General features: G+C 47.4%; 1 protein-coding gene across 2 annotated transcripts in view; it reads right to left on the bottom strand.

Moving 5' to 3' along the window:
- Positions 1-970: 970 nt before the first annotated feature.
- The window catches only part of Tps1 (Trehalose-6-phosphate synthase 1), a 35,283-nt gene continuing 24,181 nt past the window's right edge, over positions 971-12,072 (bottom strand). For both annotated transcript variants that reach the window (XM_025298906.1, XM_011140877.3), the window contains 8 exons: positions 8,171-8,335; positions 7,556-7,784; positions 7,153-7,469; positions 6,427-6,800; positions 6,058-6,249; positions 4,914-5,241; positions 4,517-4,810; positions 971-4,380 (listed from right to left, as the gene is read on the bottom strand). In XM_025298906.1, coding sequence (XP_025154691.1) covers positions 4,132-4,380; positions 4,517-4,810; positions 4,914-5,241; positions 6,058-6,249; positions 6,427-6,800; positions 7,153-7,469; positions 7,556-7,784; positions 8,171-8,335 — 2,148 coding nt within the window. In that variant the 3' untranslated portion in view covers positions 971-4,131. The remainder of the gene's footprint in view (positions 4,381-4,516; positions 4,811-4,913; positions 5,242-6,057; positions 6,250-6,426; positions 6,801-7,152; positions 7,470-7,555; positions 7,785-8,170; positions 8,336-12,072) is intronic.

Raw genomic sequence — 12,072 nt, forward strand, 5'->3', positions numbered from 1 at the left:
AAAAAGAAAGAAAAGCGGCCAATTTAAATTACACTCTGCATTCATGGAATTTTCTTTTTTCTCGATAAATTACCGCGATATTACGCGCGCGGGGAAAATCAGAAATACAAATAGAGACATTAACACCTCGTTTGCGAGCCACGGTCGATCGGGAAACGGTAAATAAAAAAACAATAAAAATCAGCCGCGCGCGTGTTTTCCCGGGCTCCCCTACGTCGATTATTATTATCCGTTGCGTTCTCGTAACGGTCCGTTGCGTCATCGCGCTCCGCTCGGCTGCACGCACACATCAGTGACACGCTTATAAAAAAAACACTTTTAATCGCTGGCTCCGAGATACGCCTCGGCATCAGAGGTTACGCTGTGAAAAATAACGGCGATACGCAAACGCGAGATATCGCGAGCACCAGGCGTTCCTATCGTTATTTGTTGCCGAGCGAGAGACTGCTCTCGAAGAGGGAGGAAGAAAAGAACAACGTCTTTTTCTTCTTCTCCTTCTCTCCTTCTATCTCTCTCTCTCTCTCTCTCTCCCTCTCTCTCCCTCTCTCTCTCTCTCTCTCTCTCTCTCTCTCTCTCTGTCGAATCGCGCGTGCAAATACTCGACCGCTCGCGCGACTCGAGAATAATATAGCCCGCCGCATCGATGGAATCAAAACACCTGGGAAAATTTAATTTCGAGCCTCTTACATCGGAAATCGATTAAGTCTCGCTCTCCCTCTCTCTCTTTCTTGCTGAATAAATATTATATTTCTCGACGTCTATTTGCCCGACGATTGCGGAAATCAAATGTGGGGTTGCATTACGTCGTAAATTAAGTTCACGTATAAAATCTAATGTGCAACCGCTCTCTCTCTCTCTCTCTCTCTCTCTCTCTCTCTCTCTCTCTCTCTCCTCTTTCTCGCTCCCTTTCACTGCTCCTCCTTCCTCTCACGCGTAGCGCACCAAAAAAAGGGAGAGAAAAACGCACAAGTAATTTAAAAAGGATGTTTATTTTCGCGCTGCGTTTCGTAGTCGGTTTACAGTAACGGGAGCACACCAGTTTTAGTCGTTTATTCCCGCTATCTCGCGCGTTGCATTTTTTATACACACCTACACAGTAGTAGCAATAGTAGTAATAGTAGTAGTAGTAATAGTAGTAACAGTAATAACAGTAGCAGTAAGTATGGTAGGTATAGTAGTGGTAGTAATAGTAGTAATAACGTACGAGGTAAAAACTAAGTACTCATACAAAACGTAGAATAGCTCGTGTCTGCTTTTTTTTTCTTCCTTTTCATCCTCTTTCTTTTTGGCTTTTTTTCCTTTGTATAGAAGGGGGAAGTGGGGAGATTTGGCTTTAAAGGCACATTCGTAGGACGTGTGTGTGTGTGTGTGTGTGTGTGTGTGTGCACGCGCGCGGCGCGCGGGCACGTACATATATTTCTACATATATTTACACATATATATCTCATATATGTACATAAGTACTTTTTTTTTTCTTTTTCTTCTTTCTTCGTGTACTTTCAACAGATATGACATTACGCGTTGTGTGTCCGATAGCGTAGACTCGACGCTCATAATTTACACTTGTTTCGCTCTCTTTACCGGCTGCTCCTCCTCTTCCTTTCTACCCGCCCTCCTTTCGTTTCTTTCTCTTCTCTCTCTCTCTCCCCCCTCCCTTTTCCGTCTCGTCTCAATCTCTTCTCCCTCATTCTCCCGAACGTCCTCCCGCCTCGCTCATTATTTATTGACTAGCGATTAACCGTAATTGACTAATAAATACAGAGGCGAAAGTGCGAGATTACTGGAGTTTGACCTGCGCTTTTTATGTGAAGAGAGAACGATCCCGGAGCTGATACGCGTAGCGATCGTCGATCGCTCCCGTCAGGGATGCTGCAGACGTCGAGGAAACCAAGAGAGGACTGAGGGTGAAACTAATCGAGAATAAAACGCGGCGTCGCGCTCTGAGAGCCGAATACGAGAGGAACGTATTCCGTTTCCCGAAGCTGAGTGGCAAGGACAACGTCGATCGATGAGAATGTTCTGTATGCTGCATTGCCCGATTACGACAATCTTATTCGTGCGCCTCGACATTTTATTTCAAAACGAAATGGTGTTGCTCGGTTTCATAGATACGCATCTACATATTCGCCGGACATTCCTCGAATTTTCGCCGATTCCCCGTCGACGGATTTCACTCGCTGTTAACACCAACCCGTAAAGCTCGCATCAAATCAGCCGCTGGAGATTGAGAGTTGCCGATTACAATAATTACAAACATAACCGTCCAGAATTCGACGAGTCGACTAATCTCGACCTCGACTCACTTTGTCCCGATTAGCCGAGCCGCAATCTCCAAAACGCAGTCTGATACGGGCTTAACGCTCCCACGGGGGGGACGAGTCCTCCCCGAGAGGAGCTCGCGACAAGAGACGGATACGCGCCGCCAGTTCGCACCAGTTTATATTCAGTATTATCCAGTGATGTGAAGAAACGGACAACGCATATTTCTACACGTTTTACACGGAATACGTGGATACGTGGTCGTTTTATCTGTCACTGCTAATCTTCGCGTATGGAGAGAGAAAGAGGACTGACGCAACTTCATCGAATCTCTCTCCTGCGCCAATCGAGCCTGTCGCGCGTCTCTCTCTCTCTCTCTCTTATTCTACTTTTAGAAAAAGTATAAAATCTATATAATTTCAATCTATTTCGCTTGGACTTTTCACATGTACGCGTACAACGTGTATTATTCTTGTTTCTGTAATATGTGCCTGGGTATGTGTATGTGTGTATGTATGTATATATGTGCGCACGTGCGTGTCTTTAGTTTCTCTCTTATATATACCGACATTTATCCACACGGTGCTCGCCGCATGCCGCGCGACACGAGACATCGGAAGATTGACACGGTTTTCTTGTCGCTCGCTCGTGGATTGCAATCAACAGCTGGCGAAGGAGAAAACAAACAGAAAGGAATACAGGCTCTTCAACGTTGGAAGCTACGTTCCTGTCCCTACCGTACGCGCATGGGACACGTTAGTCTTAACAGTGATTATTCCATCGATCGCGTGTCTGTCTCGCAGCGAGGTCGACCTCACGATGGAAATCCGATGAGCTTGTGAGCGCGGCCGCTTTTCGATACTCGGCACAACTCGAACGTGCGAACGCGCGTCCTCTCGGAAGAACGATGGGGCCTGCTGAGTCCGCGTCCTTAGCTCACAGCTATCCAGAGTCTAACAATTAGCGTCCGTGATAGAAAAAGAAAGAAAGAGAAAGAAGGGAGGGAAGGAGCCCGGGGAGTCGACTGTACCTGAAGAGAGACTTACTATTCTACGTGCTATCCTAGAATCGATTCGACGTGTCTCTGATTTACTTTCATATGTTTTTAGCACGCACGCTGTTGGCAGAAATCTGTCTTAGCGATCGAGAGAATCTAATGCTGCGAACCGCAGAGATGTCGAATGCGATATCGCCACTCGAGGCGACGATTCCCCACGATCAATCCAGCGAGGATACACACCGGAAGAGAATCAAAACATACGCATACATTCTGCCGCGGTAGAGCAACAAAAGTGGAAGCGTCCGTCGCGTGGAAAACATTGATCCCGGATGTCGCGTGCCTCGTGCAGCATTTTTTGTTTCTCTTCTCGGGCCGAAGTCGGCCGGCCGATATCTCGAAAGATACATTGAGCGACATTGAAAGCTACAAGAATCGGCGAGATAATTCGGCTCGCTCGCGCCCGTCGACGGCGATCACGTCTTGGTCTTGCGAACGTCGCTCATGCTTGTTTTGTTATCTAGAGATTAGGAAAGAAACCGCTCCCATTTCCTTCGACTTTTCACAGTCTCTTCGGTGCGTCTATCGCTCGATGTGGTACATACGATTCAGAGACGAGCAGACGCTTCGTCAGCCTCGCGCTCCAACATGTTTTTTCCCACTGACCTTCTTCCTCCTCCTCCTCCTCCTCCTCTTCTTCGTTTCTAATGAGTCTACTCCCGGATTACTTGTGTGATCCCTGCCTTTGTTTTTTCTGCTGCTCCTCCGTCTCTGTCGATTTAGCTTTACGCTACGAGTACATCATAACCCTATGACAGATATATATCGCGCCGGGTATACGGTTGATATGCTAACGGACGACGTTTGAGCATCGCCTAGGACTCGAGGGTTGTCTTTGGCGGGGTGTAGGACATCTCCATGGTGATGCCGCCGCTGCTGCGTCGAAATCTCGACGGGATGCCCGGTATGTCGATGCTGTTGCGAGGCTTGCGTCTGCTGAGGTGTCTCTCGACCCACTTGAGCATCGTGAGCACCGAGTCCGTGCTGGGCAGACGCCTCTCGGCGGACGTACGGATGATGTGCGAGGACGCCACGCGGAAAGTTGCCGCCATACCTTTCAGTGCCTGCGCAAAAACCAAGGTGAGAATGCCGGCGTGACGATCGTTGGGTCGGCACTCTATCTAGTGTGCTTTCTATTCTAGCGGAACGGAGATATAACGCACGCTCGCTCGAGCGGAAATGGGGAACAATGTGCCTCACCTTCATCGCGTCCTCATCCGTAACGTCGTCGCCGGCGTATATGATTCTGATGCGCTCGCTCCAATCCAGACCGAACGCTGTGCGCAGGATGTAGATGGAAGCGCGACCCTTGTTCCACTCCACCGGCGGTTTCGCCTCGATGGCACAATGCGCGGTGCAGGCCTTGAAACCTCCGTCCTCGATCAGCTTCTTCGCCTGGTCCACCATCTTTGGCCGGCCCTCCATCGGGGTCTCGCGATAATGGAAGGTCAGGAGCGCACCTTTGTTCTCGACCCACGCACCGTCCCTGCAGAGCTTCAGGCGACAAACAGACGCGACAAATTAGTTAGACGCGCGAGAGGAGATCGGAGGAGTCGCTCGGCTCGACTCGGCGAAGGCGAAGGACCGGCGAACGTACCTGCTCTTGAAGAGTCTGCATCAGACTGGCCACCTTGTCCTCTAACTCGGCCGGCATCGGATGAACAAATTTGCTACCGTCCGGATGCAGAATCTCCAAGCCGTGATTGCCCGCGTACGTGATACCTTCTATCCCGACCATCGACTTCACGTTGTTCACGTTTCGGCCCGATATGATGGCGATGTACACGTCCGACATGTTGGACAGCCTCTGTAGCACGTTTTTCGTCTCGAGCGGCAAGATCGCCAGGTCGGGGTGCGTGGCGATGGGCGCCAACGTGCCGTCGTAATCCAATAGAAGCGCCAATTTGTGATTATCACCGATGTACCTAGGGGACATGTGTTATCACTGGATCGTTATCTGGCTTTCGTCATGAGTTAGGTAACATTCGCACGCGCGGGCCCGCCGTCTCTTCGGAAAAGCATTTCGTCGGTCTCTCTCTCTCTCTCTCTCTCTCTCTCTCTCTCTCTCTCTCTCTCCCCCCCTCTCTCTCTCTCGCTCTCTGTCTTGTACGCCCATCGGCACTTGCGGTTTTTTTTCAATGTATTATGCTTTGCTTGTAGAATCGCGAGGATATCTGGATAGGATATCAGGCTCAATATCCCACGTGTAGCAAATTGCTCTCGCAATCGGCGTCATGAAAGAAGCACATTCCGGCAGTCATGTCGTATTATGTCGCCACGCTGCGACGTACCCAAACTCATGCTCAGCTTAAAAGTGTCAGAAGCGTAGCGTCAAGTGTGTGTCTTTGTGTACTTAATACTACCTTAAGACGAGTCTAAAGTGTCGACTAATACAGTGGCTCCCAAACTTCTTCGCGCGACGCCCGAGTTTTTCGCCGGTTCACGCGTTAACACTGACACATATCGCACTTGTCTCATCTTCATCTTCATTTTCGCACTTTTTGAAATCACGTGATTATATCGATTACTCTGCGAGCGCAGTTTGAGAACCGCCGGACTAGCACGAGGTACAATTGCTTTTGAATCTTGATCTTATATATATATATATGCGATTAAAGTATTCTCCTTAGATATATAATCATGTGTGCTATACATTGTTCCATTCAAGTATCTCTTCCGTTCAAAGCGCATGCGCTGGTCGGGCCCAGTCATGCACATCTTTTAACACATCTGACACCTACTTGCTCAAGTAGTCGTCGAAGTCGTCCATAGTCACGGGCTGCATCGTGGTAGCGCCTACGGAGTCGTGCTCCTCGAGCGACCCCATCACTTGCAGGAACGACTTCATCCAGTAGTTGACGTCGTAGATTCTCTCACGTCGGCGTAAATGGTTCATTCGCAACGTGCGCTCGTCCTCTGGCATAGTGAGGGCTCTATTGGGAATGCGAAAGCGCTAAAATCGCTGAAGTCGCTACAGACGCGGACATGGAGGGACCAAGGTCACCCGACATGCCAGCATGCCGGTGGAGCGGCTTCTCGACCAGACCCGCTCATCGCGACCTCCGCCGCGCGAGCGAAATCAACTCGCAATAGCAAAACTAGCCGCGTACCTATGAATCACTTCCGCGGCCTCGTCGATCTCATAAGGATTGCAAATCAAAGCCTCGTGCATCATCTCGCCGGCCCCGGCGAACGGCGATACTATCAGCACGCCCGGCGGCTTGTTGATTTGACAAGCGACGAACTCCTTGGCGACTAAATTCATGCCGTCCCTGAGCGGCGTGACGAGGGCGACGGCGGCGTCCCGGTAGAACGCCGCCAGCTCGTCCTGGCTCACGCAGCCGTAGATGTAGCGGATCGGCGACCAGTTGGGCGTTGTGAAACGACCGTTTATACAGCCGATCAGCTGGTCCATCTCGAGCTTCAGGTCCTGGTACTCGCGGACGTCGGTGCGCGACGGCACCGCGATTTGCAACATGGTCACCTGTGGGACGGACGTTGAGCGGATGTTACTCAGCCGGCTATTTAAGACCGTCATTGAGCTAACGTCTCAGTTATCGTTTCTGTTCACCCGGTTCTGCCATTTCTCCTACTCTCTTTCGCAAACTACCATGTATATACCGTTGGATGAGATGTTACTTATTTCTCAACGCGTTGCATGCTACCCTCATTTCCAGCAATCATTATCCCAGTGCTCGAGTTGAGTTTGAGTCACCAAAGACGCGGCAGGTGAATGGCAATTTATCTCAACTGTTCACATTCTCTTTCCCGTTCTCGAAGAAGAAGAAGAAGAAGAAGAAGGGTACCTCCCGTTGGTAAAATAAAGCAAGAATTACCTGTTCGCGATGTTGGGGATGTTTCTCCAGCAGCATCTCGAAGGCCTTCAGCCTGTGGACGAGGCCCTTCGTGTAGTCGAGTCGATCGACGCCGAGGACGATCTTCTGATTCGACTGCATCACCTTGTTGGCGGTCTCCGCCAGCGAGACGAACCGGTCGAACGGAATGCCGATCGGCAACGGTCGCACACGCACCGTCCTACCGCCGTGCTCGACCAGCAGATTCTTCCGGTCCACCCTGCAGCCGAGGCTCCTCTGGCAGCAGTCGACGAAGTTCAGACAATAATCCTGAATATGAAAACCCACCATGTCGCATCCTAGACGTTACAGGAGTTACGTTAGGATCTGATTCGCAACGAACTGCCCTGAGAAAGTTCACACCCGGAGTGCCTCCGCAACTCACCGAGCATGCCCTGCAGGATCTCGTCGGCCCATGGGAAGAGCCGGAAGATATCCCACGGTGGGAAAGGTATGTGCAGGAAGAAGCCCAACTTCAGCCGGAGGTTCTTCTCATCGGCCGCCTGCCTGATCCAATTGGCGGCCAGCATCAGATGATAATCGTGAACCCACACGAGCGGCGTGCCGTTCGACTGGTTCACCTGTTCCTTGTGGATCTGCTCCAACGCGCCGACCTGCACCCACACAGATTCGCGGTTGGGAAAGCCAAAACGACGAACAATCGCTCGACTTGCGGGCTTGCGAAATACGCGATATCTCGCTCACGAAGATGACTGATCCAATTCGCTGGATCTTGTCTTACATCGAAAAGAAACGAGTCGAGAACTCCGTATCAAAGCTTCTTGTTTAATCGATACCCATGTGTCTGCAAAGGGGATCTTTTTGCGGGGTAATTACATCGGCAATTAGTATAATTAGGAGTGCGTCAAGCCGATGAGAGAAACCGCGCGGCCGGGAACCGGGAGAGGATCCGATTAGAGCGTTTTGCCGCGACAAGAACGTGTTTCACAGATCACAAGGTCGCGATCAATCACGATGTGACAGGCATATAAACACTGACCGTTTTCTCCGCGAACTGTTCATTGACCGCGGAATACGCGCGCCAATGTTCGGCGGTGAAGGTCGCCCGGTCTGGCATCGAGTGGAAGAGAGGCCAGAAGGTCCCGTTGCAGCATCCGTTGTAGTATGAATCGAAGATGCCGGGGTCGACGTGCACCGCCACCACCTGGAAAAAAAGAGGGATGAGAGGCTGCGTGCGTGCGTGCCATGGACTAAGGAATAGAGGAACGGAGCATAAAAGCATTATTTCGGCGAGAGGGGTGTAAACTCAGGCATGCGGAGGGAATTTCTTTCCGCCATATTGGTTTCTACCAGTTCACACATAGACACGTGTCTATGAAATGTTGTGACTAAGAGGTTAGGTGTATATAAATTATGAAAATTAATATCTTATAGCAAAATATAAAAATAAAATATAAATATTTATATAAATATTTATATTTTATTTTTATATTTTGCTATATAATTTGCTATATAATTGCTATATAAAAATATTAGATATATAAATATTTAAATAATTACAAATTAGAAATTCTAAAATATTTTAAGAAATGTAAATGTTTAAAGATTCATTATATTGTCATTTACTGTACATTTATTTATTAAAGCGTACTAAATAAAATTGTTGAATGTAAAGCAATATGTAATGTGATTTTTTATAATTTTATGAGCGATAGTTTTATGTAAGTTTTATATTTAAGATCGTCTGAAATTTATCCTCAGATACTTGCTAGCTAATAAAACTATCCATACAGCGTCTAAAAATGAACTTAAGGTGATTATATTAAAATATACGATCCGACTGTAAATACCGATTTAAACTTTATTTTGAAGCTGTCTACTTAGCGGTCTACTTGATGCTACAAATGTATTGAAGCGTTAAGTGGACCGCAATAAGAGAAACGAAAATGGCGACCCCCCCCCGCCGCGAACGTGCTACCCCGCTATAGCTTATGCTCCGTCCCCTTATTCCTTAGTTCATGGTGGGTGCGTTGAAAAGTCGGCGTTTCTTTCGGCGCGCTCGCGATATGACGCGTCGCCGCGTATCCTTGCCGCTATTTCGGGAATTAATTCAGGCTGTAGGAGGCAAGTGATCGCGCGCCGGACAACGCCGGAGGCTACCGCGGAGTGTTTTGGCAAGGTGTGCCGGTTGCTACATTTGTGCGTATTGCTATATTGTGCGTAAGCTCAGACGCTTGAAATGAAAAAAACTTTCCTGCGATTCCTCTTCCCTCAAGGAAAGACTTGTTCACCCAAAAAAACTATTCTATTTGTAGAGTGATTTTTCCCACAGTCTCATATTCTAAGCGAAGCCTCTTACAGAAAAAGGATTCCTCTTTCGATAAAACGATTAAAGTGATCCCGTCTAAGATTTTCTAGATATTATTCTAACTGTTTTCCTCTTATTTCCAGAGGCTTTCTTCTTATATCAATTTTATAATTATATAATTTTCCTCTTATATGAAAAGAAATATGTTGACTTGAATAAATCGGTTTCTTTTGTTCAGTCATGCTCTATCTCCAGACATGAGCGAAAAAATAACCAATATGCTCATCAGGGTCAGAATATTTGGAACACTTTTTGAAAAAGATATGTGTGTTGCTGTAACATATAACGAAGATAATTTATTTATATTTAGTCAAATACAGTTTATAATCTACTACAAGAAGTTGGATAATATATTCTTTCTTTTAACTACGTTTCATACAATTGATTATGATGAATTTTAGTAGCTATGAGATCTAACAAACAAAACTGATTGGAAATTTATTTGTTATGATGATTTTATTTTATTCGTTCCTACTTATTGTAGGACTGGAGCCAGAAGTACATCTATATATATATATATATATATAATATATATATTACTTTTCGCTATACATTATAATAATTTTTTCAAATTAACCAGTATAAAGTAAGATAAAGTAAGAATAACCCTTTTAAAAAAAGATTAAATAATCTGTGTATAAGAGGAAATTTATATTAGAATCAATAAGATTTGCACCATATATATAACACGTAATTTCTCTAACTTTAAGAATAATGCGTTTATATAATATTTTCCTCTTAATTTTAGAGGAATCCTCTTAAAGCCATATATAAAAATAAAATCCTCTAAAATTTAGATGATTCCGCTTGTTCTAAAATTACTTTTTTTGCGTGTTTATAATAATCCTGAATAATTCTAAATAATTCTGATAAATTTGGAATATTCCCGAGTCTCTTCAAGACTCGGCCAAGTCGAATCGATCAATCACTGAAAAAGGAATACTACAAGAGCGAGTCCTTCATAATTATCCATCGTTTCTCTTGAAATGTTCGCACGTCAGCGTGAGCCGATATTTCAGATTTTGTACATTTAAGATCATCCTCAGACGCAGCACAGATCGTTTCACTGGCTAGCTGGCTCGGTGAACTAGAACTAGAAGATGAATCGTCTGAAAACCAACTTGAGAGACGATCTTAGGCGCAAGATCGAACGGAGCGCGTCCGGCGAGAAAATCAGGTAGAGATAATAAGAAATGGGACAAGGATAAATACCGGTAAATACCGGCGCGGATCGGAAGTGCATGTGTATATAATGAAAGTCGGCTTTCGTGCGTCCGCGATAACGACGTATCATCGTCGTGGTCGGCCGGGGGGTTCGTGGAACGAGAGACACCCCTCGTGCTGCTCGTTAAAGTATCGCTGCCGTCGCAATCGTGTTATCCCCCCGCAAGTTGCTTATTTTGCCCGCGACACTGTCTCCTTTATTTCCGATCCGAGTGTGAAAACAGGCTGTGAGAGAGAGAGAGAGAGAGAGAGAGAGAGATCACATGCCTGACGCAAGCGAGTAATCGCCGGCGTACGATAAGACGTTTAATGTTTCTACGATAGACACAACCGTTCGCGGCGATCGCTTGTTTCTTTCACGGATATCGCTATTTGTGGGTACATTAATTAAGAGAGGTCAGGGAAAGCGGGAGCCCCTTTTTCCTCGCTCGCGCACGCCGCGGCGCGCCCGGCGCGGGCGGGACGAGGATTTTCATCGCCGTCAGCGAGCGCGGTGAGCCGACGGCTTCGACGTCGACGTCGGAGCTTGCTCAATCGCGGCGCGATAAAGCGTATCAATTTTTACCGAAAGTTTCATTAATCGGGCGGGATCGGATGGAAACAGGCGATAACCTCGATCGATTTTAATTTAACGAGCCTCGGGCGAGGTCGGAATTATCTCGCGCGCCGCCTTTACTCTCGCTGATTATCGAGCTGCAAAAAGGCGCAAATCGATTTCGTTGCAATGCTGTAACAGCTCCGACGACTCGATCGGCCAGGTCGGACTGGTCGGACGTCCCGGTGACGTTGCGCGCTCGAAGCTTCTAGAAGACTCGAAAGAGACTGGAACGACAAACCGAGTCGCCGCGGAGATTGAGTGATTGTTCATTCACGCGTGTCCATCGCGAATCCCTCCGCTCTCGAGTGAAGATTTGCATTCCAGGAATTGAGAAAACTCGCTACAACGCGCTCCATTATCACGCGAGCAGACTCATTCCGATCGGTTGAAGCGGCCCACTCGTGTGAACGAAGAATCCGCTTTGAGCTCGAATGAGCTCGAGTACACATTCTCGTGATTCGGAGAATCAGTCAGTATTTTCGCGGCCGCTTCGACTGTGAATCGTCTCGAGTGTGAGATTTCGCTGCGTCAAAATGCAGAGAATAAACACACGGAACTCCGAGGAATACGAGAAATTCGAGGCTCGCATCGGCGCGTGCAAATGTAAAATATTCTTGCTTCTTGGGTCAAAGTCCCTCGACTCGCAAGTCGAGACGAAGCAAGAGGCAAGAATATTTTGCATTTGCCGAGAATCGACACCGAGTCCCAACCGCGCGCGTGAATGCCAATCGACGTTTCCTATTACGACGAA

Source organism: Harpegnathos saltator, unplaced genomic scaffold, assembly GCF_003227715.2.
Source record: "Harpegnathos saltator strain DR-91 unplaced genomic scaffold, Hsal_v8.6 scaffold248, whole genome shotgun sequence".
Lineage (NCBI taxonomy): Eukaryota > Metazoa > Arthropoda > Insecta > Hymenoptera > Formicidae > Harpegnathos > Harpegnathos saltator.